Source organism: Pollicipes pollicipes, unplaced genomic scaffold (genome assembly GCF_011947565.3).
Source record: "Pollicipes pollicipes isolate AB1234 unplaced genomic scaffold, Ppol_2.1 Scaffold_266;HRSCAF=296_pilon_pilon_pilon, whole genome shotgun sequence".
Lineage (NCBI taxonomy): Eukaryota > Metazoa > Arthropoda > Thecostraca > Pollicipedomorpha > Pollicipedidae > Pollicipes > Pollicipes pollicipes.
Window position 1 is genome coordinate 122,270 of NW_023596155.1, and position 21,727 is coordinate 143,996.

General features: G+C 50.3%; 2 protein-coding genes across 3 annotated transcripts; one reads left to right on the forward strand and one right to left on the reverse strand.

The window, feature by feature from the left end:
• Positions 1 to 13,521: 13,521 nt before the first annotated feature.
• LOC119114584 (uncharacterized protein C7orf50 homolog) lies at positions 13,522 to 15,983 on the reverse strand. 2 transcript variants are annotated; one of them, XM_037238675.1, is made up of 4 exons: positions 15,896 to 15,983; positions 15,679 to 15,743; positions 14,747 to 15,180; positions 13,522 to 13,782 (listed from the first exon to the last, which is right to left on the reverse strand). In XM_037238675.1, the coding sequence occupies exons 3-4, from the start codon at positions 15,116 to 15,118 to the stop codon at positions 13,540 to 13,542; spliced, it is 615 nt and encodes a 204-aa protein (XP_037094570.1). In that variant the 5' UTR covers positions 15,119 to 15,180; positions 15,679 to 15,743; positions 15,896 to 15,983; the 3' UTR covers positions 13,522 to 13,539. The 2 variants fall into 2 exon arrangements, with proteins under 2 accessions (XP_037094570.1, XP_037094568.1); XM_037238673.1 differs by lacking the exon at positions 15,679 to 15,743.
• Positions 15,984 to 16,270: 287 nt separating this feature from the next.
• On the forward strand, positions 16,271 to 19,397 carry LOC119114579 (zinc finger protein 540). Its single transcript, XM_037238669.1, has 7 exons — positions 16,271 to 16,310; positions 17,155 to 17,313; positions 17,769 to 18,028; positions 18,161 to 18,310; positions 18,512 to 18,682; positions 18,729 to 19,175; positions 19,323 to 19,397. The coding sequence occupies exons 2-7, from the start codon at positions 17,190 to 17,192 to the stop codon at positions 19,395 to 19,397; spliced, it is 1,227 nt and encodes a 408-aa protein (XP_037094564.1). The 5' UTR covers positions 16,271 to 16,310; positions 17,155 to 17,189.
• Positions 19,398 to 21,727: the final 2,330 nt, after the last annotated feature.

Genomic DNA, 21,727 nt, shown 5'->3' on the forward strand with positions numbered 1-21,727 from the left:
TGAGAAGGAATTCAGTTAGCTATGCCCATGATATGTCCAGGACTTCAAACAGCGACAAGGGTACCTGCTTTTCTGAAAGGAAGTTCTAGACATTAATATACTTGTCATGCGATCCCCCCACCTAAGGAAAGGAATTTGTGAATGCCTTCAAGGAAAGGACATGCCAGCTGAGGAAGATGAGCTTTTAAGTCATAATGCGTAGTCATTGGAGACAACTGAACATCACAGTGCATTAGTATGCCACACTGCCCACTTCGCCTGGAGCTAATAATACCCACCACGCAATTTAGTGGCTACTACCTGCCATACAACAGAGCACTTGCTGCCCCAAGGTCCAGCCGTCGAATGCCTGATCAGTATTAGATTGTCCGGCTTCTCAGAGTCGGGCGCAGGTCCATGCAAGGATTGCTCTTCCTTGTCGTCCGCCACTGTTTTTCATACAAAATGAGATAACTATCACGGTATATACCAAAATGGGCCAAAACAGGACAAATGCTCCACCTTTGCCGCTCACCCAGTGTCAGTTTTTCCAAATAAAAACATTCCGCACACTAACAAAATTATAAGCCACGTGTTTTCAACCTCCAGACCAATCTCATTGGAGAAAGTTTCAGCTATGAGCAAAGTTTACCTGCGCTGCAGTAAGGACACATGAACAATAAGAGGTGGCATGTGATTAATACACACCGGGCAAGTGACTTCCGGCACAAATAAAGTACTGTTGTGTACGTGATTAGCTGCCCTCTGTCCTGCCAACGCGATCATCGTGCTGGTGGCACAGTGGTTTAGCGCGCCTGCGTTGTGACCATGTACGAGGTTCGTGTTGGGTTCGAATCTCAAGAGCGGCGGCCCTTCTGTCGTCAGGAGACATCCCATTTTCGCGTCTGTTCTCGAAGCTACGTGGTCACGTGACCCGGCCAATCACAGGCCGGGGAGTAGGTCACGCCTGGGGTCGGGGTCGGCGGTGGGTCAGTGGTGGTCCGGGCGGCGCCGGGGAAGGTAGTCAGTTCTCGTTGATATTCACGACGTAGCTGGCTCCTTTCCCTCCGCTTCCTTTGACTGCCACCCCGGTCCTTCTACCCTCAGCTCTCGTTGATATTCACGACGTAGCTGGCTCGTCTCCCTCCGTTCCCTTTGACTCCGATTCCGGTTCTTCTACCCTCCGCTGTCGTTGATATACGCGGCGTCAGCGTGTCCTTGTCAACACTTGTTCACGATGTTGACACATCTTTAGTGGCCGTTGTTGTTACCGACGGCTGCTACCTGCCCTGGGGATCATAGCCGCCGTGTATTCGTATCGAACATGGTCTAAGCGATGTAGGAAATTTGGATGACTTCATGCGTGTATGCTCCCGTGATCAATATACTCCATTTTTGTTAAACGTCTTTGGTCTACTAGAGATTAAATCGAGTCCGCCCAATATGCCAGTACAAAGGGTGGGCACTAGTATTGTGGGGGCGACACAGGATGCCACGATGAAACACATGTGTTCAGGTCTGAGTGGCGGTGACGAATGGCCGTTGATTCCACTTTTTTAGCGCAGCGACATCTTTGAAAGCATGCGAGATTTTAAGGGTGAGCGGGGGCGTCCTGTTTGCAAATGATTGGGAGGAGGGCTACCTGACGGTCCGATGACCTACCCCCCCCCCCCCCCACACTTTTCCTGGCGGACTTAGCCCGATCTATTTTGGCGAAAGGAAATTGACTTTAAGATTTGTATATCACTAAGAAAATGGTACTTTATTTCGCCCGCTTTGATCGGAAAGTAAAGGTGCCCCTCTAAAGGTCGCCTCACGCCAAAGGCACTCTTCTATGGTGGTCATGGGCGGCGGCACGTATTTTTGGTTGCATGTGGAGTGTGATGGTGCTAGTCACAAAGGACTTAGTCATGTCTGTGGTGTGGAGCTTTCCATCCCAAACATTTGCGTGTCATATAGCCCTAGGTGTGAAGTTTATAGCATCTTCCATCTGCTCAGCTGCGACATTATATGGCAGTCAGAATAAACACGCCTTTTTATCACGAGGGGAGGGGTGGCGTAGTATTGGCAGGTGCACCGCTCCAATTTTCTTTTTATCCTTGGATATAGAGCTCACTCTATGTAACAAAGTGCTGCTTTTTTTAGCTGCAGTTTTTGCGTATCTTGCAAGCGGAGTCCGAAAACATTGGTCTGAATTTGGCGTTGTTCCATACTTTTAAACTCAACTACGTCATGGCGCCAACCATTGTAATAGCCAGCATAATAGTAGTCAATAATGATCAACAACACCAGACTATGTTTAACAACTCGTACTGAACAATAAACATTGGACAATATTTAAATGAGATTAAGATTAAAAGCAGACTGCTTCATCTAGATACAAAACAAAACGAGATTTGCGCTGTAAAAATAACAATGAGGGTGAGATTGTTCTAACCGTGGTGTAAGTACAGTCTGACCTTGACCGCCGTGCGGTGCGTAGGTGCCTTCGAGCTCCTGGCCGGCCGCATGTGAGCCTGAAGCGGAACGTAGCCGAGGGTGCGTGGCGGGATATTCTTACCCGGTGTTGAACGGCGTCTCTTAACGGACGCTGCCGATGTCTAGGTTTACCTGGACCTTTTGGGTAGTTGCCAAAAGATGTGTAGGTTATGGCCTCCGGCGAGGACTCAGTTTTCAGCGACGCGGAGGCAGGGTCAGCGGACGAGCTGGAGACAGGGAACAGAAGCCGTCAGACATGGAGCACGGACATGATCTCTTCGCTTCAGAAGAGGCAAAAGAAGTATCTAAAAGGCAAGTCTCCTCTAAATGATGAACTCGTGAGCTTCATCAAAGAGGTCATTGAAAATATTATCGAGACAATTTTGGAAAAGCACATCGCAAACGTGCCCACAACAATGGAAAGAAAGATCGCGCCCTCCTCCTCCTCCTCCTCCTCCTTCTCCTTCTCCTCTTTTTAATCGTCCTCCCAGAAGAGGACGATTGAAAATGGAAAATGAGCTTTTTCAGAAGTCACAGACGTTTGATCACTTACAATATGAGCTCAAAATTGTCGGAAGAAAGTACTGGAGCTGACAGAACGAGTTGATGATATGGAGGGAACAGCAGAGACCATAACCTACTGCTTTGGAACAGTAAATATGGACAAAGAAAGGAGGGAGGGCACGTTAAGACTAAAACTCCCGAGATATTGAGGAGCGACTCCTTTGACAAGAGGACGCCTCTTGTCAGAGCCGCAGACATGTTTTCTTCCCCAGAAGAAGACATGTCTGCGGCGCATAGTCTGTCAAGAGCGAACACAGTCACCTGCGCCTCCATGACAGAAACCTGCGTAACAAGATATAAGTATATCGTCTGAAACTAAAAAACCGATCGACGCCGTACGGCGATCGCTTATTCATGAGCGGGCTGCTGACCCGAGCGAAGCGTGAGCTCTTCGACCATCTACCAGGGACGAAAAAAGGCTGCTGTTGGCGGTCTTTACGAAAAATGGTTTCCCAAGCTATAAGATCACCCAGCGGTCCAGTTCTGTCCGCGTTACGACGCAGTAAGATCTCGGAGATCTGCGCCGACAGTTGGCGGCCGCGGGTGGCGTGCCGGCTTCCACCGGCTACCACGGTTTGGGCCTGCTTTTGGGTGGCCCTTCGCGATGTTCCGGCGGTGGCCGGCGGTGTTCCAGCGATGGCCGGCGGTGTTCCGGCGGTGGCGGGCGGTGTTCCAGCGATGGCCGGCGGTGTTCCGGCGGCGGCGGGCGGTGTTCCGGCGGCGGCTGGCGGTGTTCCGGCTTCGGCCGGCGGTGTTCCGGCGGCGGCTGGCTGTGTTCCGGCTTCGGCCGGCGGTGTTCCGGCAGCGGCCGGCGGTGTTCCAGCGGTGGCCGGCAGTATTACGGCGGCGGCTGGCGGTGTTCACTCACTCACTTCGTTCATTTCGGCTGGCGGTGTTCACCTGACAGTGTCGGGTCTCACCAGTATGGTTACGTAAGCTTCGATGGCATGGATCAGCCATATAAAACCCGTCGCCGCAGCTGTCGCTGGCTGTAAACTACGCCGCTGCGTTCTATTTTTCGGGGTGTTTTGTCAAGTGCCTATAATGATAGGCTGTGTTCCGTCTTTATTCCTCTCTCGCGTTTTCCTTCCTACTGGGTGGCACCCCTTGGCTAGAGAAGCACTCATGAATAGACGCAGCGCTGGAGCGCCCCCCCCCCCCCCCCCTTCCTGTCGCCGTCAAGCCAAACATCAAAGCTCAGCATTTTTCTGGTACTGCACCCTTCCAGTCTGTTCTTTGTCATGGCTATGGAATTCGATTGATCGACCTTTGGCGCGCCAGATTGTTCCCGTGCTGGGACCGTTTCGCAGCTGATTTTGCACCATTCCACCACTCGTGTGTTAAGCCAAGGATGCTCCCTCCCCTCCACTGACACTGACCACTCCCACGTGACAACCATCCACCGCTCCAGCAGTCCAGCCGATGGATCCCTGCGGCAGCGGGCTAACGTTCCCGTGCTTCAGGCTCACTTCGCCGTGCGTTTCTGGTTTCGACGAAGTCATTTGCACGCGTGTGTGCTTTGCATTCGCTTATGCCGTTTGCGTATGGTCGTTGAGGCAGTTAAGCTCTGTACGCTTCGATGCCCTTTTTCGTCGGGAGCTGCGCCAGCTAGTTTTTTACCATTGGTGTGCTCATCCTAACTTATCTGCATCAGATAATGCTGCGTGCCATCACCATTGTCATTACGTAAATGGCTAAGCTCAGCGTTATAAGCTGGGATGTTCGGGCTTGAAAAATGAAAAGAAATGGAGACCAGTGTCAAGGCACATTCACACCAAGTACTCCAGGCACATCGCAAGGCTCCAGGAAACGCACTTGACCCCAGGTTGTGAGCAGTGCTGGAGGAGCGAGTAGGGTAGTGGCATTCTCCTCACACATGGTGACAACGTCTCGAAAGGAGTTTGCATACTCGTCCCACAGGGACTCACGAGTTTGATTGAAGCGATTGACACTCAAAATTATCGCGATCACAGGAGGGCTATGCTCATTAAGGTTGCATTCGATAACATCGTTTTCAACTTTTAAGTTTGTATACACATTCCTATGCGGTTAGGCAGCATCCTTGTTTAAATATGTTGAGGGATAGCTAAACGCTCAAGATGATCTATCCAACCTGATCATCGCGGCGGACCCAAACGTGCATCAAAGCGAGTTGGATGCAGATGGACCGCAAAGAGGAACACTACAACCGTCATAAATTTTGAAGGAAATAATCAGCGACTTTGGGCTGTTAGGTATGGGGGTGGCTCAGCCCTCAACAGAAACGATTCACGCGGCGGATTCTGATCTCTCTACAGGAATCTAGAATTGATGACTTTGTAATGAGCGGCACCATGGGTCTTTCTCAAAACGTCGCCCCTGGAGCAAAGAGCCGCCTGTCTTCAGCCACCATAAAGTCATAGCTTCGCATATAGAGGCAGCAAATGAGAGGCGTGGTCCAGATGTATGGAGGCTGAATAACAAGCTTTTAAGCGGTGACCTGTTAGCTGATGAGATATAGGATGAAATCCGTGCTGCTAAGAATAAAGAAGGTTATCCATGCTGGCTGTAGCAGCCTTCAAGTGCTGATTCAGATGTTGCTGAATAACGTTAGGCTGCTATGCGTACGAAAGGGCAAAGAACTAACTCCAGCTAAGCGAGACCGTGAAAAGGAAGAAGAGGACAGAGTGTCACTATCGCACTCATGTTTGAGAAGCTCCTGTGAGGAGAGCGTGGTTCAGAACTATAAAGAAGCTAAGGCAGAGTTAGAAAAACCCAAACCAGAAGCTGGAAAAAGAGATGCTCTTCTCCAAAGTGAACTGGTTAGAAAATGGCAACAAAACCTCCTTAATACTTTTTGGGCTGCTGAAGACACGAGCCAAAGACAAGGTAACCTGCATGCTACAGGACGAAAATGGCTCGTCAGTTCCAGGGGTAAACACATTCTCGAAGTTTCTCGATCGTCCTTCGTGGGGCTGCATGGCTGGAACACAGCTCCTGAGAGATACTTAGACTTCATTGAAGATATTCCACAACTGTTGAACAATGGCCGTGCCCCATGCGAGGAAGAAACTACACGCGAAGAGTGCAAATACAGTTCAGATAAAATGGGTGTTCACAAGTTACCGTTGATATCAGGTTTTACAAAGGAATTTTCAGCGCTTCTGGGACGATTTTGGAGGTCTAATGACAGACTGCATCAGTGACATCAGTTTCAATCAGGTTTGTTGTTCATAACTTGAAGCCTGCAGAGGAGAGCCAAGAGCTGAAAAAAACAAACGTCCGATCTGGTGGCTTGACGTCATTTACAAAATAAGTGCCCAGGTTTTTATATACGCTTAGGAAAAGTAATCAAGAAATTGGTTACTTCGGATAAAAACGACTTCATTAAAGGCAAGAATGTTCGTGGTGACATAAGAACCATACAAGACGCTATTGATTATACCACCATTGACGACAGTACCGGCATATTATGTGTGATTTTAGGTCGGCATTCAAGTAACTGGAGCATGATTTCATATTTAACAGGTTGCGTCGATTCCATTTCGGAGATGATTTTATAAGATGGGTCTGGTAATTGTTCAAGTTGGCCATAATTAGCAACGGTCTCATTCCCAAATCGTTTTCTCTTCAACGTGGTACACCGCAAGGGTGCTCTCTCAGGCGTGCTTTTTGCACCGGCTGTATAGATGCTGCCTATAAAGATGCGCTCTTGCATTCAAATCAGGGAAATCGCCAATTTGGGGCAGAACTAAGTGCCGCAACGTGCAGATCACACAACTGTATTTGTAAAAAAAGAAGAGTTCGAGAAAGGAGAAAAGTATTCTCAAAGAATTTGCTGGGGCGTCCGGACTTGAATGGAATTTTAATAAAAGCAAGTCACTGTGGCGGGGCCGGCATCAGTCAAATCTGCAAACCGTATCTGGCAACCAAGCTTGCAGTTCAGTTAAGATTCCACGTCTTTGGTTTTCTGCAAAGACAGATTGTGCTGAAGAGACTCTAAATCTCATAATACGTGGCATTATGGGTGTGTTGGACATGTGAGCACAAGGACATTTAACTATAAAAGGAAGAATAACAGTTGCCAAGATCTGATGTTTTCTAAGCTGATGTGTCATTTCTTGCGTGGCTATTCACAATCGTTTCCTGGTGCAAGTTCCAAATTTAGGCATGAAGTCTATCTGGTGTCGCAGACCACACGAGGTGGCCGTGAAATACTCTTCCTAAATGAAAAGCAAGGAGGCTTAGGAGCATCTTCTGTACATTGCATGCACACCATCTCGTAGCTTTGCTAGATCGTCGGCCTGCCGCGGCGTACATCCAAGAGGCAGTTAATTTTTCAAAGACGTCTAGCTCCACTTCTCATCAGTGTACTGCTCAAGAATAGCTTTGGCGAAGAGAAAGTTGCTGGGTTAGCTGAAGAAGGGGAAGCTGCAAATTAAGCATTTTCTATTCAGACCTGCTCCGAAGATTACGAGCTTGGTTCCGCAAGACTGAACCAGACCCAGCATAACTAGTAAGGGACGAGATGATATGGTTTAATAAAGGCATCCTGATTGGGTATTGTCCTGCCTTCCATCGCCACATGGGTCTGTGTGGCACACGATTCTTTGATGACATTGTCAGACAGAGGTGATTCTTAACGCACGACCAACTGCGTGCAAAATATCCCAATCGCAGGATGGACCTCCTAGGGTATCAGGGTTTAGTGAGTGCAGTTCCCACGAGGTGGAAGCTGTTGCTGATGGAAAGCGGGAGCTTGGAACGAATATCTGCAGAAGCGAGAGAAACATAAGTGCCCCTTAAATTCGGGCCACGAGAACAGCCACTTCATTAGCTGAACACTCAGCACTCAGAACGGCTGCTTTTCGTTGAAAGAGAACGTATTATTTGGGATTAACGATGCGCGAACCAAATGCGTTCTACGAATGGGGATCGGTGGGCTTAGCCCCGGAGACATGGATAAAGTACCTCGAAATCGCCTGTCGCTGTCGTGCCTCCACCCAGTTACAGTCACTTTAATTTCATGTATTTTATTGTCATATACCCACTGAACGATCTTTGCACTTAACACATGTTATCGAATCACCAGCATGCACGTGCTGTGTGACAAATGATACATTAGTGCACTATTTTTTCAACTGCGGACCCGCGCGTGCCTTTCGGCGCAAGATATCAGCTTCTAACATCTGACACGCTAAAACTTCCAGAATCAAGCTTGACACGAGCACTGTCCTATTTACCGATCCAAACATCCGAGCCTACAGAAGCGAACGGAATAAACAGCGGTTCACGGAAAATGGCGGAGGTTTTGTGATGGTGATATGATCATATTCCAAGCAGTGAAGTCCAACGATGGTAGAGACACATTTAGTCGCGTAAGCATGGCGACGTGTAAATACGTTTTGCTCTTTTACCGGCATGTGCGTTGCTGCTCTGGGGGATGCACCGTCCCCAGCAGGATGACCTGACAATTGTCAATATTTTTACGCGCGGCTGACCGTTGTTGCGGCTTCTTGATTCTGAGGTAGTCACATCATAGTCCAGTACACGCTTACGTGTGTACTCGGGTGTTTGCGACAAATGTTGTGTTGGATGTTGTAGTGTGAAAAACTGTAGCGTGGAAAACGCATGTGTTATCAATAGGAGCGCCACATGCAAGCTATCATTAAATCATTGCTATGCGCACGAGGTTCGCGTAAATTTCCGTTAAAGGAATGTCTGTCATATCATGTAAAGCAGTTCAATTTCATGGGGGTTAGTTCCTCATCAGCATAAAAAGTGATAAGTGACCAGCCTATAAAATAAGTTTTACCTAAATGCGCAAGATTACATTAGATTAAATGTCATAGTTATCTGGCGCACGCGGCGAGGCACTGTTCTGAAAGCTTGAGTTAATCCCAAAGCGTTGAGTTCCTCACACTGGTAAAATAACGCGGCTAAATCAAGGTAAAACACACCAACCACGGGGCTCCAGACGAAGCTCTAACTTTGCCAAATATACTCTTGAAAGGCGTAACAGACGCGAAAGCAATACTACTGTTCCAATAAATGGAGACATACAGTTTTCCCAGTCTAACTTTGCTTGACTGCTTTCCTGGTCACATGTAATCTATCTTTAAAAAAATAGTTCATAAAGGGGCAGTTTACAGACATTGCCTTTCTCCGAATCCGTGTCTGTAGTACGCCAAATGCTCGCAAAACGAACATATGTTGCGGCGCACAGACACACAGATCGACGTGGATGAAGCCCAACTTCGGTAGAGCGCTGAAGTTATACTGACCACATTCGTGATGTGGCGAAACGCGTGGTGGTAGCTTTGCCGCCCAGAATAACTATTCGCATATGGCTCGTCAAAGAGGGTCATTTGGTTATTGGCTTGATGGTGTCAGCCTGGTTACAGGGCAGCTGATAGTCGTGTAGTCGCTTAAAACAACGAACAACAAAGGTCCATTCGTTCTATTTGGATAAGGGACCGGATCAAAATTGATTCGTTGAGCCTGCATAACCACGATGGGATGGTAGGTTCGGAGTGCGACCAATATATCACGCCACCACAGAATCAGATAACAAGTCCGTTCCAAGAAAATTTTCGTGTTCGTATTGCTTCTCACTTTTTAGCCGAACTGGACCTATAATCTAAACTTAGTATGCCGCATCAAAAACAACTGTGTTGCTCAATTTTTTTTTCTCACGAGACCTTGTATCAAAGCAATTTGGGTCGCAACTTCAAGTAAAACAAGGTTAGGTTCGTAGTCCACCATGGGGACCAAATGCCGCTCAGCATGAAATAGTCCGCGAGCCCGGTAAATCAGTGTTGTTAATGCCATGTTTGGGTAGTGAAGAGAAAAGCGTCAGGGCTTATGCGTGCCAGAAAAAATGAGAAAAGTAAAAAACGAAATGGTTGACCCCATGCCTTTGAGTACCCTCATTTGAGGATATTGTTTTGAGGCTGCGGGGTCAGGTTACCCCTATGCACCCTTCATGTCAGCACCACCACGAGGATGGGTCAAAGGGGATAGTCTTGATGTGATGGCCAATTTTTCTAAACGCTTTTTAATATTCCGCCCAAAACTATTGGGCGAAAGGGCCCAAGCCATCCTTGGGAGCCCAACTCAACGTTGGGGGGCGGGCAGAACCCTCACAAAAGAATACAAATCGGCACCCGTAGGAATGAGTTTTCCGGTGAGATGATTCCGTGCGATATGTTTTCTACGCGAGCACCAAGTGGAGCTCGAAAGTTTTGTCTTTCTCCACAGCTTTGTTGGATCGGTCTGGCGTTGCAACCAAACTAAATCACCTTGTCCGCACGGACTAGGAGAGCTCTGGCGAAAAAGTTGCAAAGCACAACAGGCGGATTAAAATGCGCGGCAGCAGGATTTGAGAGATTTTGCAGGGCACCATGACGCGTCAGGCCCAGGGTCACGCGATTCGTGGATAAGACGGATTATACGTCCCGTGCAAAGATTAACCAGTTGTATAGTGCAGCGAACCACTCTGGTGTACACGTAAAGCCCTACTGCAGATGGTCAGAGAAAGGGATGGCGCATTCTTCAAGCACGCATACCGCTAACCCGCTCGCAGAGCTGGATGGTACCATGCGCTCTAACCATTACGCAAGGTGACGTGCTGTAAAACGGTAACACGTCCTGTGAGCCAACGCGTCGCGCACAACTTTTGCAGATCACTTTGGGCTCACACCATTCACTTGCTGGCAAGACAACAGCAGGTGGAAGAGCTTCATCTGCGCTGCCACATCGCTGCCGCACATGAACGGCGCAAGCACGCCTCACAGCCCCAGGGTAGCGCATGCATGCCAGAGGTCAGGCCACACTTTGCGCGGCCCCCAGCCGTCACAGCAGACCTCTGCCGCTCGGCCGGCACCGTTGCCCCGCAGCCGTGAGGTCGCATAGGCTGTGCTGCAGAGGCCGGCATCGCGGACGGATGTATGTGCAGAGGTGCGGCTGTTGACACGAGGGCCGACCGGCTCCATCGAACCCGTGGCTACGTCACGCCGGCGGCTGCGACGGAAAGCGCTGGATATGACGCCGAATCTGACGCATGGCGGAGGCAGTCGTGTCCGGTGAGCTGGACGTCGCATTGGGAGGGGGGGGGGGGGGCAACAAATCAGACCAAGCTCGAAAATACGCCAGATTTTCAACCATGCAGAGAAATGGATGATTTAAATACAATCAATATTGGCGCTGGCGACTTGGTAGATTAATTCAGTACGATTACACTAATTCGATAGGCCCGACGTTGAAAACAGAATGCGTCAACGGTACAAGTGGATGGGCTCTCGGGTGATTTCATATTCAGTTTCCATTCAATCTGAGCCACATTCAGAGCCACAAGGTTTATTATTCGCCGGGATTGAGGGATTGCAAGACATGGGATAATGCTGCGACAAATGCTCCATTGGTTACCGGCCACATGATATCACGCAATCATCGTGTGACGCAAAAGGCCTGCGCGCTTCATATCCGCGAAATGCAGATCCGGACTGAGCGGCTGTGATGGGGTGACGGGCCCGCAACGGAGTTGCACTTCGGCTCGCGCCAATTCACCACCCGCCGTCAGAGGGCGCCATCTGGACTTTTGGTAGCACCGGACGCTGACCACCTGGGGGCCATTCTCCGCCCCAGCCCGGACAATATCGGTGCCAGCCGGGGCCGTTGTGCTTCCGGGACACTGGGTTGGAGAGGGAGGAGGAAAGCAAACTCAACTCGTGGTCGACGACCGCAGGGTATTACAAATGCTGATTTCTCTTCGGCTTTTGGTGACTTTTGCGCCACTTCGAAACAAACTGACGAGTGCTTGATTGTTAAAGCTTCGTCTGTGGATTACGTGGGAGAGAGAAGGCAGGAAAAATGTGAAAAGGCTCTTTGCGTTTTTTTTTCTATACCATGTACTTAACTGCTTGCATTTCCTGGAACCGCACTTCAGCGCAATGTCTTACGTGTAGAGTGTTCGCTGTGTGTAAGAGTTAGGCTGTGAGTTTGGGGAGCTTAACTGCAAGTGGGGAGCTTAGCTGCAGGTGGGGGCTCGCCTGCAATCTCAGCCCCCTCCCCCAGCCAGCCAAATATAACCATACGCCCTTTAGCCATAACGCATCCAGCCACGTCGCGATAGCGTGGCTCTTCCATGCGGAGGAATTCCGTATTTTTGTCTTTGACCGCGATGAGCTCCGCTGTAACGCTCGCGTCGTACGCCCCCGTCCGCCGCTGCTGCTTCTTCTGCTGGGGGCGTGGCAAGGCCGTGCGATGAGCCCTTTAGCCCATTTTGTGCCGCGCCGGTGTCGTCCCGCTCCGCCGTCCACCTCCGCCGCTGTTGGTCTTCGCTTCTGCGTCACCTTGCGTCGGCCTCAACAGGATCAGATCAGATCAGACTCCCGCACTTCAGATGAGACTCTCACAGAAGAGACGGGCTGCGAAATACATCCACGATGATTATCGTTTCGTTATATGACATCGTGGTACTCATCTCCGGCCATCCCACGTATTCCAAATTGCGTGGGGCCAAATACTCCGAGTTACTGCAGCCATAACGAATCTAGCCTCACTCGACTGAAATTCTCTCATCGAATGAACCATACGCCGCCCTTTGCAACGTACAGCCGTGGCATGGAAGAACGACAGGTGGTCGGCTGCAGGCTGTGAGGGATCCGTTCGTTAACTCACTCCGACATTAGGCACATGGCCGCGACTAAGCCCACGCTGTTCCGCTACGCCTCTGTGGTTATTCCCATGACCGACGGCGGGCAGGCGTCATTGTACGCCCGCTGCATCTACCTGCTCCCCTCGTTCCAGAAATACAGTGCAACGTGAGACGATTTCCTCCAAACAGAACGGGAAAAGCCAACGCGTATCACCTTGGACAATGAATGGTCATTCCGGAACACCCGTCACATAACGCCTCATTCCGAAATACCAGTGGAATTCCATAAAATATCAACTTTAATGCGTACCAACAAATTATCCACTGGTCACATATTTTTGCCCTCAAAGATGGGTGACGCTGAAGAGCCCTCAAAATTATCAGCCCTATGTATCAAGCTCTTCAGTTTTGCGGTTTTCGCATTTCATTAAAATCTCCTAGTTGCAACAAATAACACGATCAATGTAAACAACGGCACACGAGTTGTCGACATGCATTTCAAACAAACATAAACACATGGTAGAAGCTTCCGGCATCTTGCAGTCCACTGTCACCGACGGACGGCGAAGCGCGGCAACCTACCCCGCCTCCCAACAGCGCAAACAACAGCACCGCGGAACAGCTCCTTGCGCGTCGGAGAGCCCCACCACCGACCGGGGGAACGCTCCACACACGTCGAGCACGAGTCCAAAACCACGGGAGTTCTGTCACGGCGGACAGATCGACAGATCGAGGCCATACTGCCGTGCATCGCTCGCTCCCATCATCCCTCGCCACCGGTGGTCCGGTCTCGGGACGCGCCGGTCGACCCCGCGGCACGCCGTCTTGTCCGCTTGGCTGACATGCCGGGTTCCACACCCGCCCACCGCCGCCACCGCGGGTCACTCCTCGTCATCGCCCATGCTCTGGAGGAGCCGGCTGGCGCGTCGGTACGCCCGCTTGGAGGGCTTGGCGCGGCCGAGCGCCTCGCACGCCTGCTCGCGGCTCTGGCCCTCGGCTCGCAGCGACGGCCACCGGTCGCGCGCCTCCACCACGGCCAGCAGCTCGTCCGAGAGGCGGCGACGGGCGGCGCCGCGCACCGACGCCGCGTACTCCATCACCAGCGGAAAGTCCTCCCGGCTAATCTGAGGGTCAGCCATGGGTCACGGGGGTCACACCGACACCGAGTACTCCATCACTGACGTGAAAAATCCTCTTGTGTCCTTACCATGATACGGTATGTAACGATACTTTAAGAAAGCCGACTGATTGTACGTGAATTTATCGCAAAACATTGTGCTAGCTGTATCAGCAGTCAGCACATCTGAAGAAATGCTGCTGGCTTTCTAAGGGGCACCAAAACTTTTTTCCTTAATACAACTCTGGATTGCAGCATTCCAATGCGCTATCTTCAACCAACATGCACAATATTCTCCCACATCATAATTCCTCATCTTACCAAAACTGCAAACATGAAAGGGTATGTGCTAGCTCTCTCCACACAATGTCACGCACACATCGCTTCATGCCGAACAAGCCGGGATGACGAAGTCGGCCAGATTTTTGGGGGGAGTTTTTTTTTTGGTGTTGAAGGACTTAATTCCAGCTTCTCATCAGATGAAATTGCGCTTTCAGCGCCCACGCTGAGCAGCGCTCGTTGCGTGCACCCTTTCCCCGCCATCCGATCATGAAACTCGGGGCGATGTCAGAACTTTGCCGAAAAACTCAACGTACCACAACATTCTACACAGCCCATCCTGCTCTCCGTCGTCACCTGACATTTAGCGCGGACTTTGCCACTGACTGCGGGTCATTCCCATCAGGGATAGATAGTGAGTGCTTTGAGCCCACCGCACCACAGGTGTACATGTCAAAAGGCAAGTGCTCCATGTGAGTTAACAGCACAGCTTTTGCCAGCAGCCTTGAAGACTTAGTGAAATCAACCAGTTGGAACAAGAAACAGACTCAGCACCAATCATAAGCAAACAATATGATCATTCCACTATTCAAAACTTAACTTTTGTGGCATTTCCCGGTCAGAGTTGCCTGACTTTAGTGTCGTCCAGGAGATTTGCCTTACTTTAGTGTCATCCAGGAGATTTGCCTTACTTTAGTGTCATCCAGGAGATTTTGCAGAATCCAAGCCTGCACCAGCTTTTGAAACTTCCAGTTGTCCTTATCTTCCTTCCATTGCTGCACATATGCCACAGCATATTCTGGGGATGTTTTCTTTGTGGAAGAAACTGCAACCTCTTTATGTGCATTCAACTTTTCTTTCTTCACTCGCTGCTTCCGCTTTTCCCTTTTCATGAGTTTGTTAGCTTCCTTAATTTTTTTCTGCTTTTCCTTCTGAGCATTACTCTGATTTTTTAGCAGCTGCTCTGATATGCTCTTAGAGACAATTGGGAGTGATGTGTCTGCTTCAGCACTGGTGTCATGTGCTATTTTTCTTCGCTTTGCAGACTCTGCCTTTTCTCCCATGGTTGCCCTTGCTTGCTAGTCAACAGTGTTGACATAAACCTGTGGGAATCACTTCACACCACCTGGAACCAGAGCATAAATTTTTGTGAGCATTATTTACTGCCAACTGTGAATAAGTATGGTGGAAAAGAACAATGCCAAATTGTTTTATCTTGGAATGGCTGTTGCTGATGAAAAAGACAGTGACCAATATAAACATGAAATGAATGAAACTAATTACTGTGCTCAGCTAACCTAATTTAAATATTTATGGTGCATTACAGTTAAGTGCAATAAGGGACAAAAAGTACAGCATTACCAACTTACACAACATAATTTCCCTTCCCTTTCCTTGATCCTGATATCACAACCACAATGATATTGCTATCATCATCATAACTGATGCAATGGCCAGGTCAATTAAGCTCCTACTTTGCAAGCAGGAAATAAAATTTGGCAGCTACACATTGTAGTGCTTATGACCACATAAATGATAATATTGGGGAATTCTGATCTTATCCATTAAAGGTCAAACATGGTCACAATATATCAAGCCAATAATACTGGTAGCTGAAAATTACCTGCATTATAGCCTGGCTAAGTTTAAGCCAAGCTTGACCAAATGGGCCATGCACATGAACAATGCCTGAAAAATTGCAACAAGTTAAAAACATAATGGTGGGGTACTGCCATCTTTGTAGACAACCTCAGGTCTGGGACTATTCATACACTTTCAGTAAGTTAAATGAAATTATGCACAAAATTCATGCCTTCCTTTCACCCCACAACGCTCGTTACCTTGGACCGACTCAGTCTTAAGGCATTAAGCCTAGTGCTATAGCCTCGGATCGATACGACACTACACGTGCTTGCCGAAATGTTTTTTCCTGCCCCCTAAATGAAACTCCTGCATCATGAATGCCGAAATTTCACGGTACTAATAGACTGCTACGCCAAAACTGATTGCCTACGCAACTAGCTCATTTATCCCGTTTGTGCTTGATATATCAGCAATATAGACCATTGGGATTCTGCATAAAATAAAAAAGAATGGCATAAGTGCACAAATATTTGGGGTAAACATAAGAAACATATCACATTTCCTACAAAAACTGGCTGCACACGAAGGTGCCAGCTGGCCTTGCCCCGCCGGGAAAGCCTTGATGCATCAGCATCGTGCAAAGGAGGCAATTAAATATACGATTTGTCATAGGTTGGGTCAAGGCCATCTAACGGGTTGGGTCGACGGTTGGCTTTTTGCCGTGTCCTGTAGCTATATGGTGTTGTGTCATTAGTGCTGTAGATCGGTGTTTGCTGTCGCTATCGTAATTGCCATGGCTTGAATGTAATTTATAATCCAATGAATAAAATGTTTCTGTCTGGTAATTAGTGTCGTGAGGAAAGTTCATTGATATGCGACGTTTTTGTTATATTTAGGTGAAAATATCCACATTTACTACATGAAATAGGCATTGCATTAAGCAAGTGAGATAAATCATGTCATGAACATAGATGGTGAGGCACAGTTGACTAAATAGCCCTCTAAGAAGGTGTGTTTGGTTTGATTTAGCCTAAGGAGTAACAGCTAGTTATTTTTCATTCATGGCAGACTGACTGAGGTGAGCCATGCATTCATTGGCTTGGTGTGTTATTTAAAAGCAGCTGTGGTTTTAAATGTCAGGCAAATTTGGCTTGCATTCTGTTAGGCCCTCTCAGAATGGCTGTGCTTGAGGTGTCTTGATTATATATGCAAATCTGCAGGCTGCATTATTGGTATATTCAAATTCATACCTTGATGAGAATAAAAAATGTAATTTATCATGTACCAAGTTATCTGCACAGAATTGTGGGGGAAAATGAAAATATTCTGATAATGCTAAGTTTTGGATTTTTTGCACTACTTGAAACAGCCATGTATGAATGCTGTTGTCTACACTATTGCAGTTTTGCTGGGAGTCTGCATGCACCATACTTCAACCAGACTGACAACATTAGCATTCCTAGGAAGTACTGTAGTTCTGTGGGTGTTTGTACCAACTGAGGCTTGGCCATTTCAGAGAGAAAAAAACACTTAAACTTGCAGGTCATCTCCATGTTAAAAATGGATGCAGATTGCAGTGATACTGCCATTATACCTATCTTGCCTACATGTTGTTTCATATGCAACTCATCTGAGGCTGAAACAGATGTGAACCATTCCATCATTGAAGACACAGGTAAGCAATCAATAGCATGTTCACCATATGAAAAAATGTTGTCACCTAAAATTAATTTTGGGAAATCTTCACACTTCTTGCAGTACCTGTCTGAAAAGGGAATGCAGAGCATCATAAATAAATAGCATTTATACTGATATTTACAAAACAATGTTATCTGCTGTGTCTTGTTGGTCATGCATTCTGCAAGTATTTGCAATTATTATAAATGTCAGGTGATGTTTCCTGGATCTGCTGTGAAGACAGCTTTAAGGCTTTTTTGCAGCTCCCAATAATTTTTCATAATATACTGAATAAAAGCTATTCTGAATAAGCACCAGGCCTTGCCAGATAGCTGTACTTTATACTCTTCCTTACAACATATGTGTTTTGATAGTCTGCAACTAGTATTTACTGCCATCTGTCTCAGCTTGTCACCTGTTTGGGCGCCGACCACTGTGCGCTGGTGTCTGCAGGCTCCTCACTGTCAGAGCTGGTCCAGCTGGTGCTGCCGGACAGCACAGACGAGCTGCAGCTGATATCGGCAGTGTGCGCCTCGTGCGTTGGCCTGTTGGCCGAGTATGACCAGCTGCGGCTCGGCCAGGCGCGCCTCGCTGACCACGTGCGCAGCCAGTACGCCTCCAGCCAGCTGGCGCGCTCCTCGCTCGACGTCATCATAGAGATGGGTGACAACCGGGTGACGGTGCCGTACGGTGTGTACCGCGAGCACCGCGCGGCCGGGCCGACGGACGCGCCCGCTGTCGCTGAGGAGCCGGCGCCACTGCCGCCGCCGCCGCTTTCCCCTCCACGGCCACAGCCGTCTGGCGTCGCGGAAGCGGCGGCCGCCGAGGCGCCGCCGCCGGCAGAGCCTCTGCCGGCGGCCGACTCGCTCGACCTGGAGATCCACGTGCAGGGCGGGCGGCTGTGCCACGTGTGCGACGCGAGCTTCGGCACGTTCGGCGAGCTGGCGCGCCACCTGCGCGCCGCGCACCAGCTGAGTAGCAGCGAGATCCGCGCGGTGGCGCTGCGCGCGCCGCCGCCGACGGAGGCGGCGCCGGCTCGGCCCGGCCGGCGGCACGTCGCTTGCCCGCTCTGCGCTGGGCAGCGCGTGTTCGCCACGGCCGAGAAAGCGCGCGCGCACCTGCTGCTGCGGCACCGGTCGCGGCTGGCAGCCGGCGCGCCGCTGCCGGCCGAGCTGGCGCTGCACCTGTGCCGTCAGTGCGGCGCCGCTTTCCGGCGCGCCGACATGTGCCGCAAGCACGAGGCGACGCACCGCGCGCAGGTCAGCGCGCACCGCTGCGAGCTGTGTGGCAAGACGCTGTGCTACCGGCACGGCCTCAAACGTCACCTGCAGAGCCAGCACGGCCTGGCGGCTAAACACCCGGTCGTGGTGCGCGCTGCCTGGCCCAGCCGCCGCCCGCACGCCCTGTGACCAGTGCGCCGAAGTGTTCGCCGACTACGGCAAGTACCTGTTCCACTGCCGAAGCGTGCACCTGCAGGAGCCGGACGTCGGCTTCGGCTGCGAGTCGTGCGGGCGCCGCTTCGAGAAGCGCTCCGAGCTGCGGCTGCACCGCGAGACGCACCAGGACACCAGCTACTCGTGCGTCACGTGCGACAAACACTTCAAGACGCGGCTCGCCTACCAGAAGCACGCGCGCGTGCACAGCGGCGGCGGCTGGCGCTGCGAGCACTGTAACAAGGTGTTTGACACGCGGCCCAATCTGGCCACCCACCTGCAGACGCACTCGGCGCGGCGCGCGCACGCCTGCGCCGACTGCGGCGCCACCTTCAAGTTCGGTCAGACGCTGGCACGCCACCGCGCCGTGCGCCACTCGGGCGCCACGCCGCGCTACGTGTGCGACGTTTGCGGCAAGGCGTTCGCGGTGGAGCACAGCCTGAACCTGCACCGTAGCCGCCACGGCCCAGCCACACACTCCTGCCCGCGCTGCCCGGCCAAGCTGGCCAACCGGCCGGACCTGCAGCGCCATCTGCGGCGGGCGCACGGCGGCGCCACCGTCGACCCGCTGCAGAGGGCGCTGCTAGCGCTCGGCTCGAACGCCGCCGACGCTGGTCCGGTCGACGTCACGTTCGAGGTCGACCTGTGATGCTGCCGGTACGCGTTGTGCCCGTGCGTGGTGTTGGAGTGTGGCAGGGTGCTGTGCTGCAAGGGGCTGTGATTTTTTTGGTGTATATTGTCAACATTGTGTGAGATATATTTTGTACCTGTGATTTCAGGCTGCTTAAACGGCTGCATGATTTCAACGTCGAAGCGTTCCATAAAGTCAGTTTTTTTGCGAGCACTTTCATCATTGTTGTCATTTGTTGCATGGGAGCTCACAGTCAGACCTCAGAGCAGTATGAACATGAATGTTTTTGTAGCCACTTTCTGAAATGCCAGCAAGAAGCAGGAAATGCATTAAACAATGGGTGAGCAATCTGGATAGTACTTGGCTGTCATGCAAGGATCGCTGGGTTATCGGTGTGAATCAGCTGGTGTGAACAGCTGAGCAGGGCTAAGATATTCTGGCCTGTGATGGGAAGTACACATAAAAGTTGGGTCTCTGAGCAGATTGAAGGAAGATGCAGGTCAAGACGCGTTCTGTCATTGGTATAGACGCATTTTCATGAACTTTGGGCTACTGTGGGCTCGCTTACCACCTGCTCGCACCATTCATGATGGAGGCAATGAACGTCTCTTTCGCGCGACCCTTGAGTTACGAGTCAGTAGGTTTGAGGCCGCGAACATTTGGGCAGCCTGCAACGCCCAGGACGCCTGGCTGCTGCCGCCTATTCCACTGTCTCGGTGTATCTATCTTGAGGGTCTTATGTCTCATGGAGCCGGGTGCCTTTTCAGCTCCCCTGCGGGTTATGACGTGACTGTTTCGAGGCGTCTCGGTCGTATGCAATCCTGAACGTCCAGAACAGTTCCTCACTGTCTCAGAAGTCTGTCTATCCATTAAGTGTGAAACCAACGCCAATATCATCCCAGCTCGGCCTGACCGTCAAGGACCATGGGTAGCGGGGGGAGGAGGGCACTGGCGTAGCCTCACAAACTGATTTGGGGGGAGAGCAAGGGGGCCCTGACCAGGGCTAAATGGCGCAAACCCTAGCCCCCAAAACGCAATCAATAAATGCGTTTCTCGAACACATTTGACCCACTTTCTCCCCTTCTCAAAGTTGGAGGGGCGAACTTGAGCCCAAATTGTGGTGTGTGGGGGGGGGGGGGGGGGGGGGAGGGAGAAGGCTGATGCCCTTCTCCCCAAATGAGTGTAAACTTGCGCTCTCGGAGGGGGCCGCTCCCCTCCCCGTGGTACGTGAGGCAAGGTTTTAGTCATTAGCCTATGGTAGAATGAGGACATTGACCCGGGAAAGCCGGTTTGGCTCTCCCTGTTTCGGCACACCTCTACGCTCTGGTTCCTGCTTCGCCACCGCGTTTAATGCTCAGCCGCATGCACGCACGTGCACGCTGTGATTCTGTTTAGCACGGTTATTCCTATTTCGAGGGCGTTTGGGAGAAAGAAACGGCAAAATATGATGTTTCATATCGACGCCAAAGATGCAGTGCGGCGCATATTTGTTTCGTGGTGGGAGGTCAGCAGCCTTGTTTGGGAGCAAAAGTGGCATTGTTTGAGAGAGGGTATTGGGCGCGGGTGGTCACGTTTCTTTCTGCAATGTGAGAAGAATAACTGGTTTAGGACGAGCTGACCTTGTAAATTAGACACAGCTGGATTATGAGATTGTGAGATGCTTGCCTAGCTGGCCTTGTCCAGATATAGGTAAGTGATCGTACTGCCCCAGGTACAGACCCGCTGGTGTCCAACAAGACAGCCGGTCCCTTCTTTGACTATAAAAACATAGGTTTTTTGCATGAAGATCAATGCGAATATGAACGGTTCAGTTGTTAAATCAAGCACCTGGGTAACCAGGGCTCGATTCTCTGTGGTGCCCACCATTTCCACCTGGATGAGACAATGCCATGTAGCCTCAGCATTGAGTGCATTATAAACCCCCAAGACAATAGTGAAATCGAATGCAGGACCTTCTTAGCTTACGGTGTAGGTGTACTTTCCTACCTGACGTTAGAAAAAAATCACTGCACGCCATTCGTCGGTTTAAGGCAGCACATATTGTAATAATCTCAAAACAGGTAGAATCATGCTCTACCTTCGAAGGATCTTGTTACTTCGCCCGGTACATTTTTTATGGTTCTTGATGCTGCTTGATGCGCAGTAATGTTGTGACCCGCGCAGTAATGGCGCCGGGTGTCACGGGTGCTGTGTGTGCGGCGCTCGGGAGCTCGCCATCATAATTATAAAAAATTGAAGGCAAGATCATGAATCTACCTGTTTTGTGATTATTTACGATATGTCCTGCCTTAAACATGACGAATGGTTTACCTTGGTCCTGTACATTTATAGAGTTCTTGGTAAGCAGA